The sequence below is a fragment of the Spermophilus citellus genome, assembly GCF_964194105.1.
Source record: "Spermophilus citellus genome assembly, chromosome: 6".
In the NCBI taxonomy this organism is placed as follows: Eukaryota; Metazoa; Chordata; class Mammalia; order Rodentia; family Sciuridae; genus Spermophilus; species Spermophilus citellus.
Window position 1 is genome coordinate 28,567,725 of NC_138187.1, and position 25,372 is coordinate 28,593,096.

A 25,372-nucleotide genomic window follows, 5' to 3' on the forward strand; every position below is an offset into this window, starting at 1 on the left:
ATGGAATTAAATGGTTGGTAGTTCAAACCAGAAAGTTTCAGGTTGTGACAGCCTGGAAAGTCTGGTGTGCAGCAAAGACCTGCTGGACAGGTGTCTTATCAAGACACATGCTCAACATTCTTGAAAGCAGAACATCTTCCTGTTCCTAACACCACAGGAATTTGGAAGAAGTTCTTCTATGATCCGGGAAGTGCAAGTGACCCTCCTTCCAGGAGTGAAGGAGTAGTGGGATCCCTCTCTCCACCAGAGCCAGCAGGGGCTGCCAAGTTGTGGGGACAGCATCTAGGCCTGAAGCAAACCCAATCCTGCAGCCTTGGGCAAGGAATAGAGCTAATAACAGTAGGGTAGTGGATGGAGAAGGAGCCAGATACCCCTGCGATGCTAGAGAAGTTGTATCAGGCCGGGTCCCTGAAAAAGAAAGGGAGCACCCTTAAAAAGTCTAAGGAGAAAGAATAAAGGGTGATCCAGAATTAAGGAGAACAAAGGAGAAAGGGAGGGAATGGTGGCGCAGAGGAGCTGTGACAGTGGGCTAGCAGGCAGGAGCCCTCGCTGGAGAGGAGCACAGACGCTGGGGATCTATAGAGCTGGGGCAAGATGGATGTGGTGGATCTGAAAAGCAAACCATCACTCTCTAGCACAGAGTGAAGCATTTGTTTGTTTTTCAGAAGTCTATGTGGCCTCCAGTCAAATGTATGCATATCAAAGGATTTGTAACAAATGATAAAAAGGGCTGAACATTGGTGATGGGGGGGGACAGGAAACCTGGATCCAAATCCTAGTCCTTCCCACTGATGAACCTGGACAAGTTATCTCACTTGCAGCGCACCTCTAATGGAGAAAGGATATTCCACGTGTCTACCTGAAACAGCTGTTGATTGCCCAAAGCACTTTTCAAACAAGAAGTGCTGAAATAAACCTTGATGGTTAAGGAGTTAGGGCGCAATCCTGATTCCTTAGTCTCTTCAATTGAATCCCTGCCCCACCTCGCGCCATCCCCCTTCAGTCCAACCAAAGGAGCTGCCCCCGCTGTCCTCTTGGCCAATTACAGGCGCCCCAGTGGGAGGTCCGAGTTCTGGTTGTGTCTCTGCCATCTAATTATATTACCCAGGGAGCCTGCTACGCTGTTCCCTTTGGTATAATGGGGTTGAACGCGGATAAGGGGGCGTGGTGCGAAAGGGCTCTGTGGGCCTCAAGACACAGTGCTCCTTAGGCACCTAGAGCCGGGATGGCGAAATCAAAGCCCCTGCAGGAATAATGGAGCTGGAAAAGCAGCCCCTCGACCTGTGACTCGTTCTCCAAGGCTGCCGCCCCAGCCACAGAGTGGGAACTACATTTCCCGGCATCCCGCGCGCCTGGAAGGGCTGGTCGGCGCCATGAGATTGGGCTGTCCTGGAGGGATCGGGGCTTCCGACCGGCACTTCCGCTGTTGCCAGGGGAAACAGCCGCAGCGAGGCGGAAGAAGCCGAGGGCCGGTTACCTGTGACCGGGTGGAGCGCGGGAAGTCTGGCGGCCATGGCGGCCTCGGGGCCCGGGAGTCGCAGTTGGTGCTTGTGTCCCGAGGTGCCATCCGCCACCTTCTTCACGGCGCTGCTCTCCCTGCTGGTGTCCGGGCCCCGCTTGTTCCTGCTGCAGCCGCCTCTGGCGCCCTCGGGCCTGTCGCTGCGGTCCGAGGCCCTGCGCAACTGGCAAGGTGAGCAGGGGCGGGGCCGGACCGGGCGCGGATCCCCGCCGCCAACTTCGCGCGTCTGGGGATTCCAGCCCCAGACCTCCCCGCCAGCCTGTCGCTGCCTCCATGCGCGGCGTGTTGCTCCCACCTGGAGGTCCGGCCTCCAGCACCGCCTCCCGCCTTCCCTGTTTCACGCCTTCCCTAGCCTTATCTTCGTCATCACCCTTTCCTACCCGAATTTGCTTCTTCCCGGTCGTCGCCAGACTGGTCCGGGCTCCAAACTCATTCCTTGATGACAAATGTGGTTTTCTCTCCGCTCCCATTTCATACCCACACCCACGTCTGCCAAGGGCCAAAGCCCCACCGAAAAATTATCGCTTCCCCTTCATCGCGACACCTGAGCATTGTCTGTTGCCACTCTTATCAATGTCCTGTCCTCTGGAGGTTTGGAATGTCTTTTTTTTGGGGGGGGGGGTGGAGGTTACCAGGGATTCATCCCAGGGGGGGCTTTGCCACTGAGCCACATCCCCAGCCCTTTTAAATATTTTATTTAGAGACAGGATCTTGCTGAGTTGTTCAGGACCTCGTTAAGTTGTTGAGGAGCTCCTCCTGCTTCAAGCTACGGAGTTGCTGGGATTTATGGGCATGCTCCACCGCACGCCTGGCCTGGAATGGCTTCTGCATAGTTTATATCGCAGTCCTGACTCCCAAAGCCCAGAGCTTGGGCGGGGGTGGCTGCTTCTGCATTTGGAGAGGTTTTTTTTTTTTTTTTTTTTTTTTTTCATGGGGGAAAGTAATTTTGCAGTCCAACTAAGTGTAAATATCCATTCATAAAGACATTCCTAGTCTCCCCTTCTTCCTCCTTTTCTGGGAAGGAATAGAAGAAATTTGTATGGCTCTTGTTGTTTTGCAGTGTACACTCCCATGCTTTAATCCTCAGCGATTCTATGACATAGGCCATATTAAATTGACCATTATTTAGATGAGATTGAAGCCTAGTGCAAAGAATCAGAGCTGTTAAAAGTCATAAGACTGAGATAGGAACCAGCTTTTTGTTTTTATGGGATGATAGTTTGGAAATAGAGCCTTGGGATACATCATTCCCAAATCATATAGAGTTGCTTCTAGAATCTTTTCACATTTATACTTGGAATTTCAGTTTCGGAAGTACTCAACAAATAATGAAGTACTCTTCAGATAATGAAGCCTTCCGGAGACGGCCTGACAGGTATATGGTTCCATAGCCTGCTTCCCTGCTCAAAACTGAAGCTGTTCCCTGCACCCTCCACCCCAGATACACATGGCACCTCCTCAGATAGAAGCAAAAAGCTAGCCCCCCCCCCTTTTTTAGTTCACAACTTCCCAGTTGTGGGGTTCATGGACGTAGGATCATCAGTCATACAAGGGACCTTTGAAGGCCTCCAGTCGAACCTGTTACTTTGCAATGAGGAAACTAAAGCCTCGAAATTGACTAGCTCAGACAGCCTGGTTGTGATAGAGCCGAGATTCCACTGAAGGTCTTAGGACTCCCAAATCACTGTCACTTCAGCTTAGTGTGTGGGCCTGCAGTGGTGTAAAATACATTAGAGATAACCATGTTTAGAAAAACAAGCATGATTCTTTGCTGTCTTATTGCACATAAACCATTATTCTACCTGCAAGGCTTTCAAGGAAGATGTCTGATTTCTATATTATTAATGCTAGCTTTATAATCCTTATAGCTGCAAAATAATTCATGGTCCCTTTTTTCTTCCTCTGAACAGCCACTATGGAAGGAGAGGTCAGGATTACAGCTGAGGAGACTGGCACACAGAGTGTTAAGTGACACCCACTCAATCACCCTGAAGCTGTTACAATTAATTAACCCTCAAACTGCCCAGTGAGGTAGGTCAGTATTAAAATCTAAAAAAGGATTATAAAGCACTTTAAAATTCAGAGACTACTCCATGACAAAAAGTATTTTTTTCACACATGGAAGTTGGTTTCTGACCTTCTCCAGGTCTGGGAAGAGCAGGGTTTAGACATTCATGCCTCTACTCTGAGTCTTGGGTCCTCTATTGTTGTCCCCACTGCTTATCACTGCTTTTCAGTGGCTCTCTGGGGCTTACTTTCCCTTTCTTAGATGGCTTATCACCTGGCTTTCCCACCCGCCGGCCTCCAACTCAGTCCCTTTTCAGTTTACAGGTTGGTGACCTACATCTTTGTCTATGAGAACCCAGTCTCCCTGCTCTGCGGTGCTGTCATCATCTGGCGCTTTGCTGGCAATTTTGAGAGAACTGTGGGCACCGTCCGCCACTGCTTCTTCACCTTGATCTTCGCCATCTTCTCCGCGATCATCTTCCTGTCATTTGAAGCTGTATCATCACTGTCAAAGCTGGGGGAAGTGGAGGATGCCAGAGGTTTCACCCCGGTGGCCTTTGCCATGCTGGGAGTCACCTCTGTCCGCTCTCGGATGAGGCGGGCCCTGGTGTTTGGTGTGGTGGTGCCCTCGGTGCTGGTGCCCTGGCTCCTGCTGGCTGCCTCTTGGCTCATCCCCCAGACCTCCTTCCTGAGCAACATCTGTGGCCTTCTGGTCGGGCTGGCATGTATCCTTCTAGAAGGGAATTCAGAGAGATGCCAGCCAAGGGGGGACCTGGGGGGGCAGGTAGATAGTCTTGGGCTCAGACATAGGCAGCCTAGGCTCTGGCTGCAGCTTTGAGATCTCTGGAGCCTTGGGCTGGTCACCTCCTCTGTCCAGCCCAGGATTTCCTCACATAGTCATCTCCTCGTGCCAGCTTAGCCTAGCCCTGCCAGTTGGCAAAATATACTAAATTTGAGGGTTTTTTTCCTTGAAAACTTAGGTATAAACCTACATTTGATCAGTTATCATAAGAGTGTTCATTGGAAGAGTCTGAGATACCCAAAAGCTGGAGGTATTCATGAAAGGGATAGGAAACATTTGGTTTGTGATTTTTTTTTTTTTTTTTCATTTCTGAGAATCAAACCCAAGGCCCCACATGCTGAGCAAGGACTCAACCACTGAGCTACACCCTTAGCTTCAGATTTCTTTTTGTTACTCTTTTTGTTTGGCTTGATCTTTTTCTTAGGAAAAAAAAAAGAAGGAAGGAATGAGACTTTCACTGTAAGCATAGTTAAAACTTAGAATAAGCTTTCCAGCTTCTATATTTTGGCAATCAAGTGAAAGCAATCTATACTACAAAGTGGAGTTTCTTTTATAAACATCAAAATTAGTGAGGTTGGAAAAGAAAATTGGGGGTTAGACAAGATATAAAATCTCTCACGATTCTGTGTACTAATAAGAGAGGTTATGTGTAAGTATTGGTAAGTGAAAGCTCTTATTTTTTAATTTCATTGATTTTGGTTTTTATTTATTTATTTTTAAAGAGAAAGAGAATTTTTAATATTTATTTTTTAGTTCTCGGCGGACACAACATCTTTGTTGGTATGTGGTGCTGAAGATTGAACCCGGGCCGCACGCATGCGAGGCGAGCGCGCTACGGCTTGAGCCACATCCCCAGCCCAATTTCATTGATTTTAAACTCATCCTCTGATATAAAAATGGAAATGATATAAACTCTCCTACAAATACTACTTTAGCTACATTACACAAGTTTTTTTTTTTTTTTTTTTAAAGAGAGAGAGAATTTTTTTTAATATTTATTTTCTAGTTTTCGGCAGACACAACATCTTTGTTTGTATGTGGTGCTGGGGATCGAACCCGGGCCGCACGCATGTCAGGCAAGCGCGCTACCGCTTGAGCCACATCCCCAGCCCCTACACAAGTTTTTTTTTTTAATATTTATTTTTTAGAAGTAGTTGAACACAATACCTTTATTTATTTTTATGTGGTACTGAGGATCAAACCCAGGGCCTCGCACATGCTAGACAAGCGCTCTACCACTGAGCCACAGTTTTGATATACTGTGTTTTCATTACCACTCAGTTGAAAATAGAATTTTCTTTGGAATTTCTTCTTTGATCCATGGGTAATTTATAAATGAGTTGCTTATTCAAAATATCAGTGGTTTTTCCAGACTTCTTTTTGTTATTTTCTAACTTAATTTCATGTAGGTACAGAACATTCTTTGTATGATTCTGACCCAACATTTGGTATGTTGGTGACTATTCTTGAAAAGAACATGGGTTCTGTGGCTGGTAGACATGGTAGTCTGTGTCTCTCAGGTTGAAGTCTTGCTTTCATTTACATCTTCTGTATTCTTGTACTAAACCTACAACTCTAACTGTGGGTTTGTCCATTTTTGCCTTCCAGTTGTTTTGTGCATTTTGAAACTCTGCTTCGGATGAATATACATTCAGAATTATATGTCATCTTAATAATTGATCCTTTATCATGAGGAAATTGACTCCTTTTATCTATGGTCATATTCTTTGTCCTAAAGTCTGTGTTGTCTTATATCAATGTAGTTATTCCAGCTGTTTTACTGTTAGGGTTCATGTAGTATATTTCCTTCCTTCCTTCCTTCCTTCCTTCCTTCCTTCCTTCCTTCCTTCCTTCCCTCCCTCCCTCCTTCCTTCCTTCCTTCCTTCCTTGATATCACAACCTATAATCTTAGCTACTTGGCTGAGGCAGGAGGATCATGAGTTCCAGGACAGCCTGGACAACTTAAAAAGGGCTAAAGATGTAGCTCCTTGGTGGAGAACTTGCCTAGCATGTGTGAGGCCCTGGGTTCAATCCACAGTGCTGGAAAAAAAATTGTCTTCATATTTAAATCCTATTTCCTATGGGTAGCATGTTGGTTCTCCAGTCTGACAATCTCTGCTTTCAAACAATATGTTTAGCTCATTTACATTTAGTGTAATTTTGATATGGTCAAGTTTAAGGCTACCAGCTTGCCATTTGTTCCATACTTTCTCCCTCTTTTTTCCTTTAATTGCATATTTTTCTACTTATAGAATTTAATCTTCTTTCCTTGTTTTTTTTTTTTTTAAGATAGAGAGAGAGAGAATTTCAATATTTATTTTTTAGTTTTCAGCAGACACAACATCTTTGTTTGTATGTGATGCTGAGGATCGAACCTGGGCCGCACGTATGCCACGTGAGCGTGCTACCGCTTGAGCCACATCCCCAGCCCTTCTGTCCTTGTTAACTGTACCTTTGTTTAATTTTTTTTAGTGGTTACATACAGTATATATTTTATCATAAATGACTTTTGAAGTATCGTGCCACTCCATACACAGTGGAAGACCTTATACAAATACAACATTATATTTTCCTTGCCTTCTTTTCATCCTCTGTTCTTGTCATGTTTTATTTCACATGTGTTCTAAACCTTACAGTACATTGCTATGACTTTAAATAGTTAAATTGTTTATATTTTTAATTTAAAAAGCCATCAGACATTGACCCACATATTTATTGTTTCTAGTTCCCCTTTAATGTGGATCCAAGTTTCCATCTGCTATCATCTTCCTGTGGCCTGAAGGAACTTCCTTTGACATTTCTGTTGGTGACAAGCTCTGTCAGCTTTTGATGTCTAAAAATGCTTTCATTTGCTGCATACAGGATTCCAGCCTTTTCTGGTCTCCTGAGACTCCTCTTTTACTTTTAAAAATGTCATTGCATTATTGTCTGACTTGTTCTCTCCCTTTTTTGGTGGTGGTGCTGGGATTAAACCCAGGGTTGTACACACTGAACCATATCCCCAAACCCCAGCCTTTTTATTTTTCATTTTAAGACAGGGTCTCCCAATTGCTCAGGCCGGCTTTGAGTTTGCTATTATCCTGCCTCAGCCTCCTGAGTGCTGAAATCTCAGGCGTGGGCCACTTCGCCCTGCAGGCTTGTTCTGTTTCTGATAAGAAATTGGTGAGTCATTTTCATTGTTCCCTTTGTGTGATAGTCCTTTTCTTTCTGTCTGATTTCACGATTTTATCTTTATCAGTAGTTTTCAGCTATTCCTTTTTTTAATATTAACATGTATTAATCATACATATTAATGGCCTCAGTGTGACAGTCCCACACACGCACATGGCATGCACTGAAAATCCAACCTCCCTTTTCCCATCTTCCCTCAAACCTCCAGACACTCTCTTGGATTTTCTAGGAGTGTTCTACCACTGAGCCTTGTCCTCCAGCCTTTTTTATTTTGAGACAGGGTCTCACTAAGTTGCCTAGACTGGCTTTGAACTTGGCAATCCTCCTGCCTCAGCCTCCCTGGTCACTGGGATCACAGGCATGGCCATTGCGCTTGCCCTCCCAGCTATTTAATTCATGATGTAGCCTCAGGAGGATGCATCATTGTTTTTTTTCTCCTTGTGGCTCATTGATCTTGAGTCTGAGAAGAATTTTCTTGGATTTATGACAGAATTTTCATCAAGTCTGAAAAAAAATTATTGTTTTTTGAAATTTTTTCCCATCCTCTTTCTCCTTTCAGTTAAACATGGTTAAGTACTTGCTGTGCTCAGGGTCAGCAAGACTCTGTCCCCCCCTTTTCTTTTTCCCCCCAAGCTTTTCTCTCTTTACACTTCAGCCAGGCTAGGTTCCGATGCCGTGCCTTCAGGGTCAGTGCCCTCTGTAGTGTCTGACCTGTGGTAAACCTGTTCCACTGTGTGTTTCCTTCTCACATGGATTTCAGTTTGAAAGTCTCATCTGATTCTGTTACATAGTGTTTTGTTTCTATATTGAGATTCTTTGTGGGTTCCTTTATTATGAATTTTTAAATACTCGTGTTTATAATAACTTTTCCCATCAGTGCCTGGCAATAGCACCGTCTCTGCCCCTTCTGAATCTGGTTGTTTCTCTTGATTCTCCCCCTGACTTTGAGCCCTATCCCATGCTGCTTTACATGTCTGGCAGTTTTTATTTTAAGTTAGACCTTCAAAAGCTACATACTGAAGGCTAGATTTCACTGTTGGCCTGGGTTTTATTCATGACAGGTGGTGAGTTTACTTGAAGATTGCTAGAAACCTGAAGTTTATAAGCTCCTTTAGGGAAATTGCAGGGTATCCTTTATTCAGCGAGTCGCTGTGCCTTGTGTTTAAGTCACTGTCTTTTTGAAATCTCCTCTGAATGTCCTGGGTCCTCTGTGAGGTCTCTGTACTCTGTCCAGTTGACCTTGAGCGTGTCCCTGCCTTGTCCAGCTCCAGGAATTGTTAGCCTGAGGCCTTTCGTCGTCATTCCCCAAAGGCAGCCGTTGCTTGGCTTGAGGAGTCTGGGCTTGTGCACCTTCATGTTCAGCCCAGGTTCAGGGGACTCCTATGCCAATTTCTGGAGCCCTCCTCGTCCTCACCCTGACCTGCCATTTCCAGCTGCTTCATCCTCCCAAACTCGTAGCCGCCTTTCTGGCCCAGAGTAGTCGCTGTGCCTGTGCTGCAGTTGGGAAGCACCTCTGGACAGGAAGCCTGAGGCCTTGCTCCCGTAGCTTACCTCCTCTCACATCTCAGTCCAGCAGCGTCCAGCGTGGAAGCCGTTGTTCGAGGTGTGGGTCCTAGCCGGCAGTGGTGCGTGATGGGAGGCCGGGTAGATTGCTTCATCTGAGTCAGAAGCAGAACTGAATCTTGAGATGATTCTGAAGCCAGCAGCCACGACAGCTCTGCCCTCTTTGGTCATCACTTGCCATCAGCACTTGGATACGCTGTCCTCCCTGGAGGGACGGAGAAACGCACAGCAGCGTTTTTAGTTGTCCCAATAAGTAGAGGAGTGGCCAGTGACTAGGATTCTAAACGTCCTCTGAAGAGTGAGGGGCTGGAGATACAGCTCAGGTGGTAGAGTGCCCGCTGTGCATGCACACACGCCTGGGTTCAGTCCCCAGCACCATACATACACACACACACGCACACACGAATAAATAAGGGCTGAGTCTTTGTGGCTGTGTAGTCTCTGCCTCAGCCTGACACAGACCAGATGACAAGGACATTCTCGGGTCACTTGGAATGGTGACAGCGTATGGGGTCAATGCTGCTAAGAGGCTCATAGAAGCACACGTTAAAGCAGCCTCCCCCCCTGTTTAGGGCAAGGTGTCATCCCTCTGAGGAATATTAGGACAGCCCTGTGGCTCCTGCCACCACAAGGGCAGGTGGTGCTGGCTTATGACTGTGACGGCCGTGGTGAGAAAGTTCAGGACGGGGGACCGGCTGGCAGAGGGAGGGCGAAGCATTAACTCCCAGACTCTGAGAGCAGCAGGGGCTGTATCCCAGGCCACGTTCCCGGCAGCCCTGTCGCCTCCCTGTGCCTCCTCCACTCTCTTAACCCGCCTTCCCAGATGGTGTCACCTACTGCCACTCCATCGACCTCTCGGAGCGAGTGGCGCTGAAGCTCGACCAGAAGTTCCCCTTCAGCCTCATGAGGAGGGTCTCCGTGTTCAAGTACGTCTCCGGGTCTTCAGCCGAGAGAAGGGCTGCCCAGAGCCGGAGGTCAGTCACAGCACCCGTCCCCCTGGCTCCTGCAACCCCTCCAAGGCTGGTGTAGCCCGAGGGGAGTGTGGGGATGTGACCAGCCGAGGGAATGGGTGCACACCCAGGGGCCAAGGGCACAGCCCATCACGCCTGCCTCCCCCGCGTGACACGCAGGGAAATAGAAGAAAATGGGCTCAAAGACCCGAGCGCTCTGGCTGCTGCCCCACCTTCTGGAGAAGGGAGTAGCATCTGAGGACACTTGCCCGTAGTCTTGAGTGACATGTAGAGCGATCAGGTGTGAGCGCCCCCAGCCAGTGTGACATAGCAGTTGACAGGTCATACTGAGCTGTGGCGTGTGGCCCAGATGAGGTAGGGACAGCCCGCACAGCCGGCGGGGTTCTGAGGACAGACTCAGCCTGGGGTCTGGAGGGTTGTCCTTGACCACCAACAAGAGCAGGTGAGGCTGCTGGTCCCAGGCCAGCCCGTGCGTTCTCTGGGGAAGCCATGCAGGCCACCCACTCCTGGGGCTGCTTCGTTGTCACAGAGGAGGCCACAGAGCACACGTGGGTTCCCGTGACTCCAGTCCACACCCAGGTCTCCTCCCACCCCTTTCCCCTGTTCACACCGCCCTGCCCCTTGGGGTTCTTCATGGTCTTGTCCCTGCTGAGACTCCACAGCAGAGGACTTGACCTCTCCTGCCGTGGTCCCCCTGAGACAAGGAACTTTCTAGGAAGCTGAGTGCTCTGTTGGTGACCCACATCCCCTCCTCGCTGCCTGGATGCGGGTCTAGTTGAATTGGAAGCTGCTCCTTGGGGTTCGTTCCAGGAGGTGGCCCCAGCCTGTGCTGGCCCTGGCAGGAAGGGATGGACACCAGGAGAGAGAGAAGCACAAACCTGCCTTTTTGCTTTGGGCACGTAATCCCTGGCATCTGACTCAGGGAGAGACTTTATAGAATGAGCAAGTCCCAGTGACTTGGGAGGCTGAGGGAAGAGGATCACAAGTCTACCAGCAGCCTTGGCGATTTAGTGAGACTCTCACCAACTTACCAACTTAGTAAGATCCGTCTCAAAATAAAAAGAGCTGGTCATGTGACTTGGTGGTAAATTGCCCTTTTTTTTTTTTTTTTTTTTGTACCGGGGATTGAACTCAAGGGCACTGACCATTGACCCATACCCCCAGCCCTATTTTGTATTTTATTTAGAGACAGGGTCTCACTGAGTTGCTTAGGGCCTTGCTTTTGCTGAGGCTGGCTTTGAACTCACAGTCCTCCTGCCTCAGCCTCCGAACCTCTGGGATGACAGGTATGTGCCACTGCGCCCAGCTTCCCATAAGACTCTTGAGAGGGCTTTAGGGTTTGGGGTGCCAACTCCACCCAGGGAGGGACTCCCTTCTGTAATAACTGACACTGGTCACCAACCACAACTCATGCCCATGGAGGATGGCTCAATGACACTGTGCCTCCCTAGTGCCAGGTCTGATCCTGCTCCAGTATGACAGGCAGACGGGACAGGGAGAGGTTGTGGCCCTTTCTGTTCCTCACATGATTGGGGTCTGGTCCTCATTGCCAGGGCCTGCTGCAGACGCCCAGAACAGAACGTGTCCCAGGCAGCCCAACAGTGGGTCATAGGCGGCGGCGTGACGGCGTGTGTTTGGTGGTGAGACAGCCATTTGGGGCAGCTTTGTCTCTCTGGCTGCTCTGCAGGAATTTGTTTCTCACTTTGTTTCTGTTTTTCGTTGTTGTTTTGTTTGTTTGTTTTCTTTTGTGGTGAAGGGGATGGAGTCCAGGGCCTCATACCTGCTAGGCCAGCATCTACCACAGGGCCACATCCCCAGCCCCAAGAATCATTTAATTTCTTAATGTCATGTGAAGGGGGACATGAAGTGTCCTGTACCTGAACTCAGGCAGCTGGTCTGCGGCGGGGTCTGTGACCTCAGCACGCCCATTGTTAGAGGGGTTCCTGCTCCGTGAGTTCCCTCCTCTGAGGGCCCAGGTAGGAGATTGACAGCAGGTGGCCTGGGCCTGGGCCTGGGCCATGGGCTCCCTTGGAGGCCACACGGTGGCGCTGCACTCTGGGTGGAATTGCTGTGGGCTGTGACCTGGCCAGTCAGTCCCTCTACTGGTGGGTGAGCGGCTGCGAGGAGGCCCCCCCTCCAGCTCCACCTCCCTTCGGGCTGCTGCCTCGCTATTCGGGCCTCTGTTCTCTGAGATCAGCTCCTTTCCTCACTTGGTCCCCAGAGCTAGCCTCAGAAAATGACCAGAGAGTGATGTGTGCTGAGCAGGACGGTGGCCCTGCCCTGCCCTGCCCTCTGGAGTGGCCTGATGAGCCTTGTCACTGCTGGCTGAATGACCTTCCCTCTCTTGTTCCTTTCCAGGCTGAACCCTGTGCCTGGCTCCTACCCCACACAGAGCTGCCATCCTCATCTGTCTCCAAACCACCCTGTCACCCAGATGCAGCATGCCAGCGGCCAGAAACTGACCTCTTGGCCAGCCGTCCCTGGGCACATGCCCAGCCTGCCCCCGTACCAGCCCACCTCCGGCCTGTGTTATGTGCAGAACCACTTTGGCCCGAACCCTAACTCCTTCAGCGTCTACCCGGCTTCTGTGGGGACCTCCATGGGGGTCCAGCCCCCTGCCCCTGTCAGCTGCCCTGGCACAGTGTATTCTGGGACCCTGGGCACCCCAGGGGCTGCAGGCTCCAAGGAGTCCTCCAGGGTCACCATGCCCTGAGAGAACATTTAGGGAAGACACCTCACGTCTCGGCCTTCCGAGGAAGGCCCTGTCAGCTGATTTTCTTGACAAAAACTTATTTATTGAATACCTCCTGTGCCAGGCCGTGTCGAGTACCTTGATACATGTCCGTTTCCACCCCCCTCGTGCTCCCATCGGCTCTGTGAAGTAGTTTACACAGACACTCTGTGACATGGCCCTGGTGGCCCAGCTGGGGTTCCTCGCTCCTGGCTCAGGGCGCCTCCTAGAGGACGTGGGAGGGAAGGGCAGCTGTCGGGCTGCTGATGGCTCTCCAGCACCACCTTCCTTCCTGTCTCTACTCTGCACACGCTCTGTCCCCTGCAATGTCCCTGTGTCTGTGCTGGGGAGCCCCCAGGCCTCTGTAGTAAATCTCCCCCAGTCACCCGCACCCAGACTCCGTGCCCAGCTGCGGTGACCTGTGTCGTGTCCTTGACCTTTGTATAAAGAACCAGTCTCCAACCTGCCCATGGTGTGTGGCTTCTTTGATCTGGCCGAGGAGGTGACATGGGGATTGGGGCCGTGGCAAAGAGGGAGAGGGACCAGGGTTGGGTCAGACCAACAACCATGTCCAGTGGTCAGGAGTGGGGACCCAGGGGAGCGAGGGGCAGAGGTGTGAGGAGAACTGGAAGAGTGAGGCTGGCGGTTGGGCAACCAGCCCTGGGCAGCCGCAGGGCACCTTCCTGCTCCCAGGAAGGAGGGGGTGTGGCCAGAGCTTGGGAGTGGGGACCACCAGGAGAAGGGCTGCCAACAGGACCATAGACCCCTCAGTGGCATGGATACTGGCAGCGATGCCACTGGAGAAGCGCCTGGCTTTGCATGTTTGCCAGTCGGCCATCTGTGTGTCCCATTGGCCAGGTTAACCCGGAGCCAGGAAGCAAGTGAGCCCGGGAAATGCTGGAGCAGAGCAGGACAGAGGGGGTGTGAGCTCATGGTCCGGCCAGCCCCAGGGACCCCTTGTGGCTTCTGGTCAGTGCCAGCTGCATAGGCACGTTCAGGGACACGACTCATGGCCCCACCTGTCCAGAATCCAGATGGCCCACCTTGCTGAGTTTCTGAGAGGTCCTGGGTATTGGGGTGAAGTCACCTGATCCCAAACCCACCCTTCTGGGGAGGACAGGCTACTCACAGCCCTGCCTGGGTGACTGCTAAGACTTGGGCCAGAAGAAGGTGGTCAAGACACCAGATCTGCTCTGGGAAATAGGGCTCACAGCTCCGGAGCTGGTGTGTGGAGCAAGCCTGGCGGGGCCTGGCCTGGGGCTTTGGACTCCAGCCACACCCTGCACTTTGGCCTTAGTGGCCTGTCCCAAGCCATCTTCCTCTGCTCCTGCCCAGGCCTGTACCAGAAGCAGGTGCAAAGGGCACTGCTGGGAGTGGCAAGGTCATGTCCCTCCTTCCTCTGGCCTTCTGTATGAACTGGCCGGCTGGAGCTGCAGAAGACGGGCCTTGGGATGGCCAGGCTGGACCCAGAGGTCCCCAAGCAGCAGAGATGTGAGGACCCTTGGGTCATTCAGCCTAGCCCTCCCCTCCAACCCTGGTGTCACTCCTGGGGCTTCAGGAGGCAGAGGTGGGCCACAAGCAGGGCCTGGCTCCAGCCTGCCCCACCTGTTGCTCGGGGACTGACTTCTCGTCTCCATGTTCCTCTGGACTTTTCCTGGGTCTGGCCACAACACGGACAACCTTGGAGCCAGCTCAGAGTGGGATCATATCTCACCCCGAGGTTCTGGAGGACCTAGAGGGGATCCCAGGCCCCTTCCCCATTTGCCTGTCAGCACTGTCCCAGGTCACAATCTATGTGCAGCTACAGGCTGGGGCCAGACGTGACATGGATGGTAAGCTGCATGTATACCGAGGGCCACAGCACGGGGCCTGCCGCTCAGTAAGTATCTGCAGCAAAGGAATGAGCCATGCACCCTGCCTGGGATGGCTCAGGCAGGACTGTCACCTGTGCACTGAAATCTGCAGTGGGGACAAGCAGCACTAGAGGAACTGAGGGGGCTCCTGCTCAGCCTGGGCTGGCAGCCAGGGAGCCTGGGCCCGTTGAGTACCAATCTCCCACCCTGCCAGGAAGGAGGGAGGTATTCGCTCCCGCCCCTGCTCACCTGCTCACCAAAGCCCTTAGACCCTCACCAGAAACCTCTCCCCGTCTGGCCACCAGGGAGGCTAGCAGGTGCTATCAGCTTCCTCAGGACAACAGAGAGCATCAGGCTGCCCTGTGACGCACAGATCTGTCCTGGGGCAGGGAAAGGTTCTCTCCTGTGCTCCAGGGAACTAAGCCTGGAGGGAAGCAAGCCAGGTGGGGAATGCAGGTGTGGAGCCGGTCAGGTAGGAGAGGCAAGGCCACAGGGGGAGTCCTGTAGGAAAGGTGAGGCTGCTGGAAGTAATGGAGGCTGGCCCCAGGCAGGCAGTGAGCCAAATGGCCAGAAATGGAAGTTGAGGGTACCAAGTGGCTCTGGTGCCCCAGCACATGTGGCAGGGCTGAGGCTGTGCATAGCTTCACCACCTGAAGTCTAGGTCCTGCCCAGAGGCTCCTGCTCCCCAGGTGTGCGGCCCGGGAGGCCTGGAGATGGCTGCAGGTAGCCGATGCCTGGAGGGTGAGCTTCCTGCGAATGCAGGTGTGGCCAGGTCAGAGAAGCCTGGGGCAGGATGCGGGGGGCCCATAGGGACTTCGCCCCTGGTCTGAGCTCTGACACGTCACTCTGCCTGGACAACTGCCAGCGGCACCAGCAGCACGCCAAGCTGGACCTGAAGCCTGGCTCTGGGGGACCCTGCGCCACCTCCAGGACAGGTAAGAGGCTGCCTTGCTTCACAGTCCTGCCTTGAGCTTAGAGCCAACACACGCGTGCGCGCACACACACACACACACACACACACACACACTTTGGCTGAAACAAGGTTTCCAGAGGCTGGCCTGTCACCCTTGCTGCATACCCCAGGGAGCAAGGGCAAGGCCACTTGGGCCTCTTGGGGTGGAAAAACAGAGCTTCCTGCCCTCCAAGGTCACTGGGATGGCCCTGACATTCCCAGGGCCCAGCAGTCAAGCACACAGGGTCCCTAGTAGCAAACACACACACACACACACACACACACACACCTGGCCTGCATGGGCACCTACAGACTCAAACACTTGACCTCACATATCTGGCCTTGAGCCACACGCAAATTTCTGTTCAAACAGGTGGGTACCCACCCTCAGAAATGCACGTGTGTTTGAAGCACACCCACACGCTGTGTTGAACACACAGAGTCCTAAGCTTATCCATACAGAGCTGGTACCAAAGCGCACGCGTGGGCAAGTGGGGCTTCGCAGGGTAAGTGTCCAGCAGGAGCCTCCAAACTCCCCCTCAGCCTGCCTGGCCTGACCCGGCCTCCTGCCTTCCCCCAAGCACGCGGGGTGGCTGGCCTTGTGTGAGATGGCCCAACAGCTGGCACCAGCATCCCGGCATCTCTTCCAGGAATGGGTGTGGCCACTTGTGGCACATGAGGAGCGGGACAGCAGGACAACAGGACGGCCCTCCCCTCCCAACCACCTATCACATGAGGCCAGCAATTCCACCGTCGGAGGGTCAGGGGCCGATGTTTGTCAACATAAAACAACAGCTCTGCTTAAGGAACTCAGAAGACAGCATCTTCTGAGCCAGACACGAGTGACCACGGCCCTGGAAGATGGGCTCAAGTCCCCTGACAGCATGGTGTCTTGTGGAAGAGGCTACATGAACTTCTACAGCCACAGGACAAAGAAGGTCATAAACCAGCAGGTTCACCAAATAACACTGGCGAGGGCATCAGACAGGTGGCACAGCAGAGCAGGGACCTCCGGGGCTTCGGAGGCTGCCCCCTTGTTTTCTTGGCTTCCGGGTTGGTGGGGGCTCTAGGTCCTAGAATCTTACTAAGTGTCACAGGATGACAGGTCAGATACAGAGATGGGGAGTAAAATGGCCACCAAGGGACTAAGGGAGCCCAAGGTCACTTGGGCTCTTGACCTGCAAGGCTCCATCTTTCTGCCATCACCGTGTCTATCAGCTGGCCCGTGGGGTCTTGAGCTTCTTCAGAGAACATGGGCCCCACAGGTCACTTACCAAACGTGGAGAGAAGATTCTTGGACCAACTCCATCCCAATGTGGGAACCCAAGGCCCAGAGAGAAGAAGTTACTTGACTAAGAGCTTAGAGCCAAGTGGCCCTGGGACAGAGCCAGCTCAGAACCCGGTTCTCCTGATCCGGGTCATTGGAAAGAGTCAGCTGGATGACAGCTGGGATCACAATGAGGCCCAGGCAGAGGCTCTCGGGGCCACTTGAGCCCACCCAGGGAAGCCCACCCAAGGCCTTGGCCCGCACCTGGCAGCTGCTGCTCCCAGGCTCCTCAGTCACACCAGGAGAGCCACCAGGGTCACACTCTGGGGGAGAAGGTGCCGGGTGGGGGGGCTCTCCAAACCCTCCCACATGGTGGGGAGCTCTGGGGAGAGACCAGAACCTGAGAGAGCAAGGAGACCAGTCACTGACACCGGACACACAGGGCCCCTCCCGGCCCCATCGGTAGCCTGGGCTCTCTACCGGGCAAGGAGAGCGGAGAGGCCTCTCCTGGGCCACCCATCCCCTCATCAGCCCCATGGTGGGGGGCACCTGACATATAAGGCCCTGCACCACTACCCCCCGCCTCTTCTTGTGCCCCCTGCCCCCTCGCCAGCTCCCTTCCTGCCTCTCCTGTCCCCTCGCCAGCAGTGGGTAGTGCCACCATGCCCTGATTCCCCTTGCCACACTCAGACCCCACCAAGGCCCAGTCACGGAACCCAGCTCTTGCTCCAGTTCTGGAGCCGATGACTTAACTGGGCCCTTCTCAGGAAAGGACACTGGTCCCAGAGTCAGCAGGGACTGCATGAAGGAGGTGCCTGGCCCTGAGCTTCAGAAGATGGACAGAGAGGAGGCACATCACCCCAGAGCCAGCAGGACCCTGCGGAAGGGAAAGGACATCATGAGGGAGGGAGCTTTTACGCAGCGACTGGGAGCCCTGCGGGGGGCGGAGGCTGGAGCGGGGGCTGCTCTTGCAGGCAGGGCGGGGGCCAGGTGCCTTTTGGGCTTTGGTTTTGAGGGCCGAGGGGTGCCCTGGCAGAGATGGCCTGGGCATTGGGAAGAAGGGAGCTCTGGATCCACGCCATGAGAATCTGAACCGAGGCGCCAGCCACCCATCCACCCACCCCAGGCCGAGCTCTGCTGGGGCCTCAGAGAAGGGCCTGGAATTGTGACACGGAGGCTGGGGAGCACAGGTTTGAGGGAGGCCTCCAGGGTGCCAGCGGCCTCTCCTTGGCTGGGAGGCTTCCGGCCAGTTATTTGACCTCTCTGAGCCTCTGGAACCTTCCATCTCTGAAAAGGAAGAACCCTGCCCGCCAGGCCGAGGAGAGGTGTATGTAAAAGAGAGGGAGGGGGTGAAACAGGGTTGCTATCAAGTGTTTGGCTTGGGGATAGTTTCCCAACTGCCCTGACCTCCCATTTCCTCACCTGCACAGTGGAAACAAGGATCCCGAATTTAGAGGGGCTGAATTGAAACTTAGAGCAAGGGACGTGGCACTGATGTGACATACGCCCAACGGGCAGCTTCTACGGGTGCTGAGGAGCCTCTTGCCAACTGTGGTACCTTCCCTCAGCTCCCGTGGCCCCCAGGCTGCCTCTGTCCACTGCACTGCAGACTCAAGGACAGGACCTCCTGGCTAGCGTCCTCAGCCCGAAGCTTGGCACTCACTCATTCACTGAAGAGCTAACCACTGTGGGCCAGGCCCTGTTCCAGGTGCCAGGTGCTAGGCACTGGACCGTGAGCAAGGTGGCCAGCTGCCTGCCTCAGAAGAGCTGGAGGGGACGGAGAGAGATGGCCAAGAGACAGCTGAGGAAAACCTGAGATTCAAGATACAAACTAAAATTGGAGAGAAAATATGAGGGAAAAGCCCAGCGCAGAGAGGCTTAGAGGGCAGGATTGTAACTTGGGTAATCAAGGAAGGCTTCCCTGAGGAGGTGATGTTTTTGCTGGGACCAGAAGAAATCCAGGAAGCAGCCATGAAAGCACCAGGGCAAAGGGCATTCCAGGTGGACAGAAGAACGGAGGAGAGCCAGGTGGGCATGAGCGGGGCATGTCTGTGGAACACACTAGTGTGGCTGGGGGAGAATTCTTGGGGAATGCATACAGCAGGAGCTTAATACATGTTTATTGTCCTGGGCTTAGAAGCCACAGCTTGGTGCTCTGAGCCCAGATGAACTGTCCACCTGACCCACAAGGGACTCACAGTTAAGGGCCACGGACCCCAGCAGGCTGAGTACCAACTACACCCATGTCACCCTTTCACTCATTTCCTCATCAAATTTTAACTGAGCACCTGCTAAATTCAGCCTCAACCCAGGGGCCAAGGACAGACGTAACCAAGGCCTGGTCCCATGTGTTCTGGAACCCACAGTGACCCTGGGAGGCACCAAGCACTCTCCTCTCTGGGAGAGGCATCTGCTCCTACCCTACAGAACACAGCCGAGGGGCAGCTGGCCCTGCAGGACCTGGGTAAGGCCACCCAGGAGAGGCAGTCGCTGAACCTGGCCCTGACCAGGCCTCTCCAGGCTGGAATGTGGAGAGGGTGTTCCAGATGAGAGAATAGTACGTGCCAGGAGCAGACGCATACAGCCTGGCTTGACCCCCACGGGTCATGACAGGGTACCCAGGGCCAGCAAGGAGAGATGGGCGTGGAGAGGCCACAGCAGCCAGGGATTGGACTGGACCCACGGCTGGCAGAGGTCACCATGAGGCTTCTCTGCTTGTTCACTGTACACAGAGCAAGGAGTCTGGGCGAGCGCCGAGCGCTGGGCCTTTTGGGGTGGGAGTTGCCTCTGTGCCGACGCAGGACACGTGGCGGGCAGGGCTGGCCCTCTCACCTGGCGGAAAGCTCTGCCAAGGGTGAACCCGGCCTCTTCACATCTCCTGACCTGCCATGTGACAGGCCGCTCCCCTGCCCCTCACCTGGCCACGGGCATTCCTGCGGTTGGCAAGGCCCTTGTACCAACAGTTTGTTTTTGTGTGTCCCTCACATCTGGGTGTGGCTGTCTTCTCCACCTCCCGAGGCTGCAGGTGCACAGAAAGGTTCCCAGCCATGGGAGGCGGGGCGGGTGGCGCCTCACTCCATGCTCCCAAAGTGCCCCACCTCTCCCCCTCCGCCCTCTTGAGGAAGAGGGCAGATGGCAGGTGCATCTCTAGCCCCAGCACGTGAGCTTGGGACCTGTCCATCTGGACCCTTCTCCTTGAGGGGTAGCTGGGAGCAAGACCCCTGAGGGGCCCGGGGAAGGGAGGAAGGTCCTGATACCCTTTCCCATCAGTCTTCCTCCCCGGGAGAGCCCAGGGACACGCAGTGAGTGTGGCAACTGGGGAGGCTGCAGGTGGCACATCCCTGTGTTCCACGTGGGAGCCTGTGGTCGAGTGGGTGCCAGTCGGAGATAGTCTCTGCAGTGGAAGAAGCTCCTCGGTGCACAGATGTGGCCATGGTGCCCCTGCCTGTGCCAGAGGGGCCTTGGAGCCGGCTGGTGTGGTCCTAAGAGAAGGAAGGCTTTCCCGAGGTGACACACCTCCCTGGGTGACGCCTGCCCTGGCGCCCCTGGTCCTGACTCCACCTTGGCCCAGACCTTTCCAGCCCATATGCTCGGACCCTCCTGGGGTCCTGTGATCCAACCCAGATGTTTGGAATGGGCCTGGAGTTCAGCCTTCAGTCCTGTCTGATGGAGGAGGCCAGGACAGTCTTGGGCCTGTGGCCTCCCCTTCCCAGGAGCACCAGGCTGGCATGTGCACCTGGAGAGGCTCTGCTTTCCTGAGAACCAAGGGCTGGTGGAGTCAGGTTGCAGTGGCCCTGGGGGAGGGGGGTAGCTCAGGTGGCAGCGCCCTGGGAGGCTGCAAGCCTCAGGCTTAGGTAACAGCGCCAACCCCTCCCTCCTCTGCAGAAAAGGGAAGCTGGGTGAGGTCAGCTGGGAGCCAGAGAGGCCGTGGAGATTGGCTTCATGCCCCTAGGAGGTGGCCTGCAGGTGTGGGGCCCATGCACACACGTGTGCTGACATGCAGGGGTGTAGGGGCTCGTGTGCACATGCACATCCATGCTCTGTGTCATTTGCTAGTGTGTGTGCACACACGATATCCACGTGTCTCTGTGTGTGCACCTGGTGGAAGGCAGGGGAGCGGGTCACCCTACTGCCTCTGGCGGGACCCAGCCCCACCCCAGCGTCTGTGTTCCAGCTTTGTCTCTGGGTAACATTCAGTTCCAGGACTCCGAGGGCCCACCAACGGCCAGGATCCAGATATCAGAAGACATCTGACCGTGCTCTGCAGCCAGAGGGCATCTCCACTGATGCTGGTCACGGTCACAGGGGCCCAGAGCAAGGAAGAGCTTTCTGAGTCACACACCCCAAGAGGGGCTTTCTTCCATACCTCAGCTAAAGCCTGGTCCCAGCAGGGCTCATCTGCTAGGAGAGGCAATGGCAGGGTCCTCCCCTGGCCTCCGAGGAGGCCAGTTCTCCTCCGCTGAGCCCCTTCAGGTGGTCTCTCTCCCCCTCCTTAAAAAAACCACCCGGATTAAATCAGGGGGTCCGCCCTAAGGACCTTATCTAGTCTAATCACTTCCGCCAGGCCCCACTCTGAACATGGGAGCTAGATCAAGTTTCAACTCTCAATACCATTATCATAAGCCTTTGGGGACCGGGCTGGGGCTGGGGCTCAGTGGTATAGCACTTGCCTAGCATGCACGAGGCACTGGGTTCAATCCTCAGCAGCACAAAAAAACAAAATAAAGGTATTGTGTCCACCTACAACTAAAAAATAAATATTAAAAAAAAAAAAAAAAGACAGGGCTGGGGATGTGGCTCAAGCGGTAGCGCGCTCGCCTGGCATGCGTGCTGCCCGGGTTCGATCCTCAGCACCACGTACAGAGATGTTGTGTCCGCCGAAAAAAACTAAAATAAATAAATAAATTCTCTCTCTCTCTCTCTCTCTCTCTCTCTCTCTCTCTCTCTCTCTCTCCCCCCCCCCCCGCCCCTCCTCTCTCTTAAAAAAAAAAAAAAGACATTGGAAACCATACTCCTGCATGAGTTTGGGGGGGGACAAGTTCATACCACCTCAGGGAGTCAGCCCAGAGGTGCTAGTGCTCTGTGGCAGAAGACCCAGGTGTGGGCGCCAGAAAGCTGGCCTTCACTGTGCCCTCAAGCAGGTCACTCAGGTCACTGGGCTCCCAGGGCAATTTACTTAGCTATTGAATGGCACTCTGCCACCCACCTGGGGGGCACTTTTCTGAGAAAGGTGTGGGCTCACGCCTGGGAACAGTGGGGGCTATCTGAAGATGAATGGGCTGCCCCGGGAGGTGGTAGGGTCCTGTGGCCGAGGTGAGCAGAGGAGAGGACCGTGGAGGGCTGAGTTTGATGAGCTGACCTGTCCCTTCCTGGCCTGGTATTTAGGCCTTTTCTGCCCTGAGGTCAGGAAAGATGTGGAAAGTGGGGTTTCCCTGAGGCCCCTGTGGACTGAGGGTGTTCGGAGATTCACACCCACTCCAGGGCCCTGGGCCGGGCTGTCACCAGAGATGACCCCTCCCCTCGAGCGTTCCTCGAGGTCTGAACAGGGGAGGGGAGGGAGTCAGGTTTTTGAAAAACCTAGCACAGGAGACGCCATGGGACTCAGGCTGGTCCTGTAAAAATCACTGTAAATGCGAGGGCTACCATTAACATGCCCAGCTGCCGGACCATCCCCAGAAGGTCACAGCCCACAGCCATTTCCCAGAGAGGTCCACGAGAGGACTTCCGCTGGCAGCTGGCTGAGAGGCCAGAGCAGCCCCGTGACCAGGGCTTCCATGGGCTGGATGCTCCAGCATGTACTCCCCAGCCTCCCAGGCTGCGGACCCCTCTGGGCTCCACCAGGCTGGGGACTCACCCACAGCCTCCTCTGGTCCTGGCTCTCCACTGACAAACTGCATAAGTCACTCGACTTTTCTGAGCCTCAGTTTATCCATCTGTAACAACAGTGAGTCTAACCACCTTCTGGGGGGGGACTGAGATCATAAGGGGTTTTTGTTTTTGTTTTCTTCATGTGAAAGTGTTCAACAAGCAGCAATGAGAAATGAGACCCGTGGTGGGGGAAGCTTCCAGACTAGTGCTAATGATAATCCTCCCTTATCCCAGAAAGCACAGTTGGAAGGATAAGTTTTCACACAACAGGCATAAATAAATAAATATGTGGATATGAAACTTTTTTTTTTCTGTACTGGAGTCTCCTGCCTCAGACTTCTGAATTGCTGGCGTGCGTCATCACGCCTGGCAATAACATATATTTATTATCTCACATTTGCTGAAGGACAGAGATTTGGGAGCAGCTTGGCGGGTCCTGGTTCAATGCCTCTTTCGAGGTTACAGAAAAGATGGTGGCTGGGAGCCAGGTAGAGCTGTGCCCTCCTGTCATCCCACTTTTAGGAGGCTGAGGCAGGAGGATTGGGGTTCCAAGCCAGCCTCAACAAATTGTCGAAGCCCTAAGCAACTCAGCAAGACCCTGTCTCTAAATAAAATATAAAAAAGGGCTGGGGAGGGCTGGGGATGTGGCTCAAGCGGTAGCGCGCTCGCCTGGCATGCATGCGGCCCAGGTTCGATCCTCAGCACCACATACCAACAAAGATGTTGTGTCCGCCGAGAACTAAAAAATAAATAAATAATAAATATTTAAAAATTCTCTCTCTCTCTCTCTCTCTCTCTCTCCTCTCTCACTCTCTCTTAAAAAAAAAAAAAAAGGGCTGGTGATGTGGCTCAGGGGTCAAGCACCCGTGGGTTCAATCCCCAGTATCAAAAAAAGAGTAAAGATGGGGCTGTTTCCTCTGGAGGTTCGAGCAGGGCTGAGTTTCTACTCATGACTGCTCACTCTCATGGCTCTGGGCAGGAGAGCTCAGTTCCTTTCTGGCTGTTGGCACAAGGTCTCCCGCACCCAGGAACCTCTCCATAAGGCCACCCAAGTGTCCTCATGACATGGCAGTTGTCTTGCTCCAAAACCAGTGAGGGTAGGCAGAAGTCACAGTGTCACTTATGACTGGCTTTGGTAGTCACATATCAGCCCCTCAGCCATATCCTAGTGGTCACAGAGACCCACCCTGATGTGGCGTGAGAGAGGACCCCACATGGGTGTGACTATCAGAGGTGGGATCATGGGCGCCATCTTGAAGGCTGGCCACCATAGCTTCCTGCTCCAAGACTCACAGACCCAATCGTCCTCCTGCACATACGGAAACCTAGCCGTCACATCCCTGCCCTGCTCTGTCCCCACTCTCCCTTGGTCACTGAGTCCCATGATGAGGCCTCTGTAATGCCTCTTTTGCCAGCTCCCCCAACCCCCTTAGAGCCTCTACCCAGGGGAGACCCTTGTCCCTTCTCTCTTGCACAATTGGGCTTTTCTAATCCAAAATGTCTGTGTTGCCTAAAACCTTAGTGGGTCCAACATACAGGGGAGGCACTCAGGACCCCAGGCCTGGCCTCCTCCTCTCCCCAGTCCCTGCCCACTGTTCCCACAGTGGGCCTAACTTGTACCTGATCAAATGCTCTCCAAGAAAGTGACACTTCATCTCCGCCAGGAACCCATTTTTTTTCCCTCCCTATCTGCAAAATTCCTGACATCCTTCACATGCCACCCTCTAGAGTCTTTCCCCAGACGTCCTCAGCTTTTGCTCAAAACTTGTGACCATCCCTCCCTGGGCAGGCACAGAGCCTGGCTCATCTCCTGTCCTTAGAGCCACCCGGGACCTGGGCCTGGGGCAGATGTCCTGCTGCCTGGAAGTAGGTAGGAAATTGGGAGGTCAAGTAAGATTTGTTTGACTTCAAATATGAAACCCCAATTGCAGTTCGTGTCATGGACGAGGACCTTTGTTCCACAGAGAGAAGTCCCAAGGCAGCATGGGCGGCTGGCATGGGGTGACCAGCTGCTCAGAAAAGGGCTCAGGACCTCTGCTGCATGGTCCACGCCATGGCTCCATCCTTGGTCCAGCTCCCCTTGTGGCCACAAAAGCATTACACTACCCAAGTTCAAGTTCAGGACTTGGCGGTGTCTAGAGGCAGTGGGGCCATTTCTTCTAGCATCTTTTTCTAGGAGCCAGGAACCCTTTCTCCGCAGCTTCCCACTAGCCCCTCCCTCTTGTTTCATTGTCTAGAACCTGGTTGCCTGTGACCCCCAACCTAGTGCCATGAAGGGGGAGGAGGCCCCATCATCTGCCGTAGTGGGAGTCACAGCCTGGCAATGACAGCCCTGTGGGGGACACTGCAAGTTGGGACGCTGAGGAAATGAGGTGGCTGATTCGTTTGAACTGGGGTCCTCCTCTCCCAGCCTCCTGACGGTTCCCGCACTCATTCTGTGTTTGAAAACACCATGGTCCCCATTAACTGCAGGGGGTTCCAAGGCCCCCAGTGATGCCTGAAACCACAGATGCTGCTGAACCCTGCTCATTTCTTTACTTATGATAAAGTTGAATTTATAAATTAGGCACAGAACAGGCAGGGGGGCCCATACCTGCAACCCCAGGAACTCAAGAAACGGAGGCCGAAGGATCACAATTTGGAGGCCAGCCTGAGCAATGGAGTGAGA

General features: G+C 53.5%; 1 protein-coding gene across 3 annotated transcripts; it reads left to right on the plus strand.

Moving 5' to 3' along the window:
* The first annotated feature begins 1,417 nt into the window (after positions 1 to 1,417).
* On the plus strand, positions 1,418 to 13,231 carry RHBDD2 (rhomboid domain containing 2). 3 transcript variants are annotated; one of them, XM_081298043.1, is made up of 6 exons: positions 1,550 to 1,690; positions 2,826 to 2,894; positions 3,844 to 4,251; positions 9,886 to 10,036; positions 11,587 to 11,673; positions 12,392 to 13,231. In XM_081298043.1, the coding sequence occupies exons 2-6, from the start codon at positions 2,867 to 2,869 to the stop codon at positions 12,744 to 12,746; spliced, it is 1,029 nt and encodes a 342-aa protein (XP_081154169.1). In that variant the 5' UTR covers positions 1,550 to 1,690; positions 2,826 to 2,866; the 3' UTR covers positions 12,747 to 13,231. The 3 variants fall into 3 exon arrangements, with proteins under 3 accessions (XP_081154167.1, XP_081154168.1, XP_081154169.1); XM_081298041.1 differs by lacking the exon at positions 2,826 to 2,894 and having other exon boundaries at positions 1,418 to 1,690; XM_081298042.1 differs by lacking the exons at positions 2,826 to 2,894; positions 11,587 to 11,673 and having other exon boundaries at positions 1,424 to 1,690.
* The last annotated feature ends 12,141 nt before the right edge of the window (positions 13,232 to 25,372 follow it).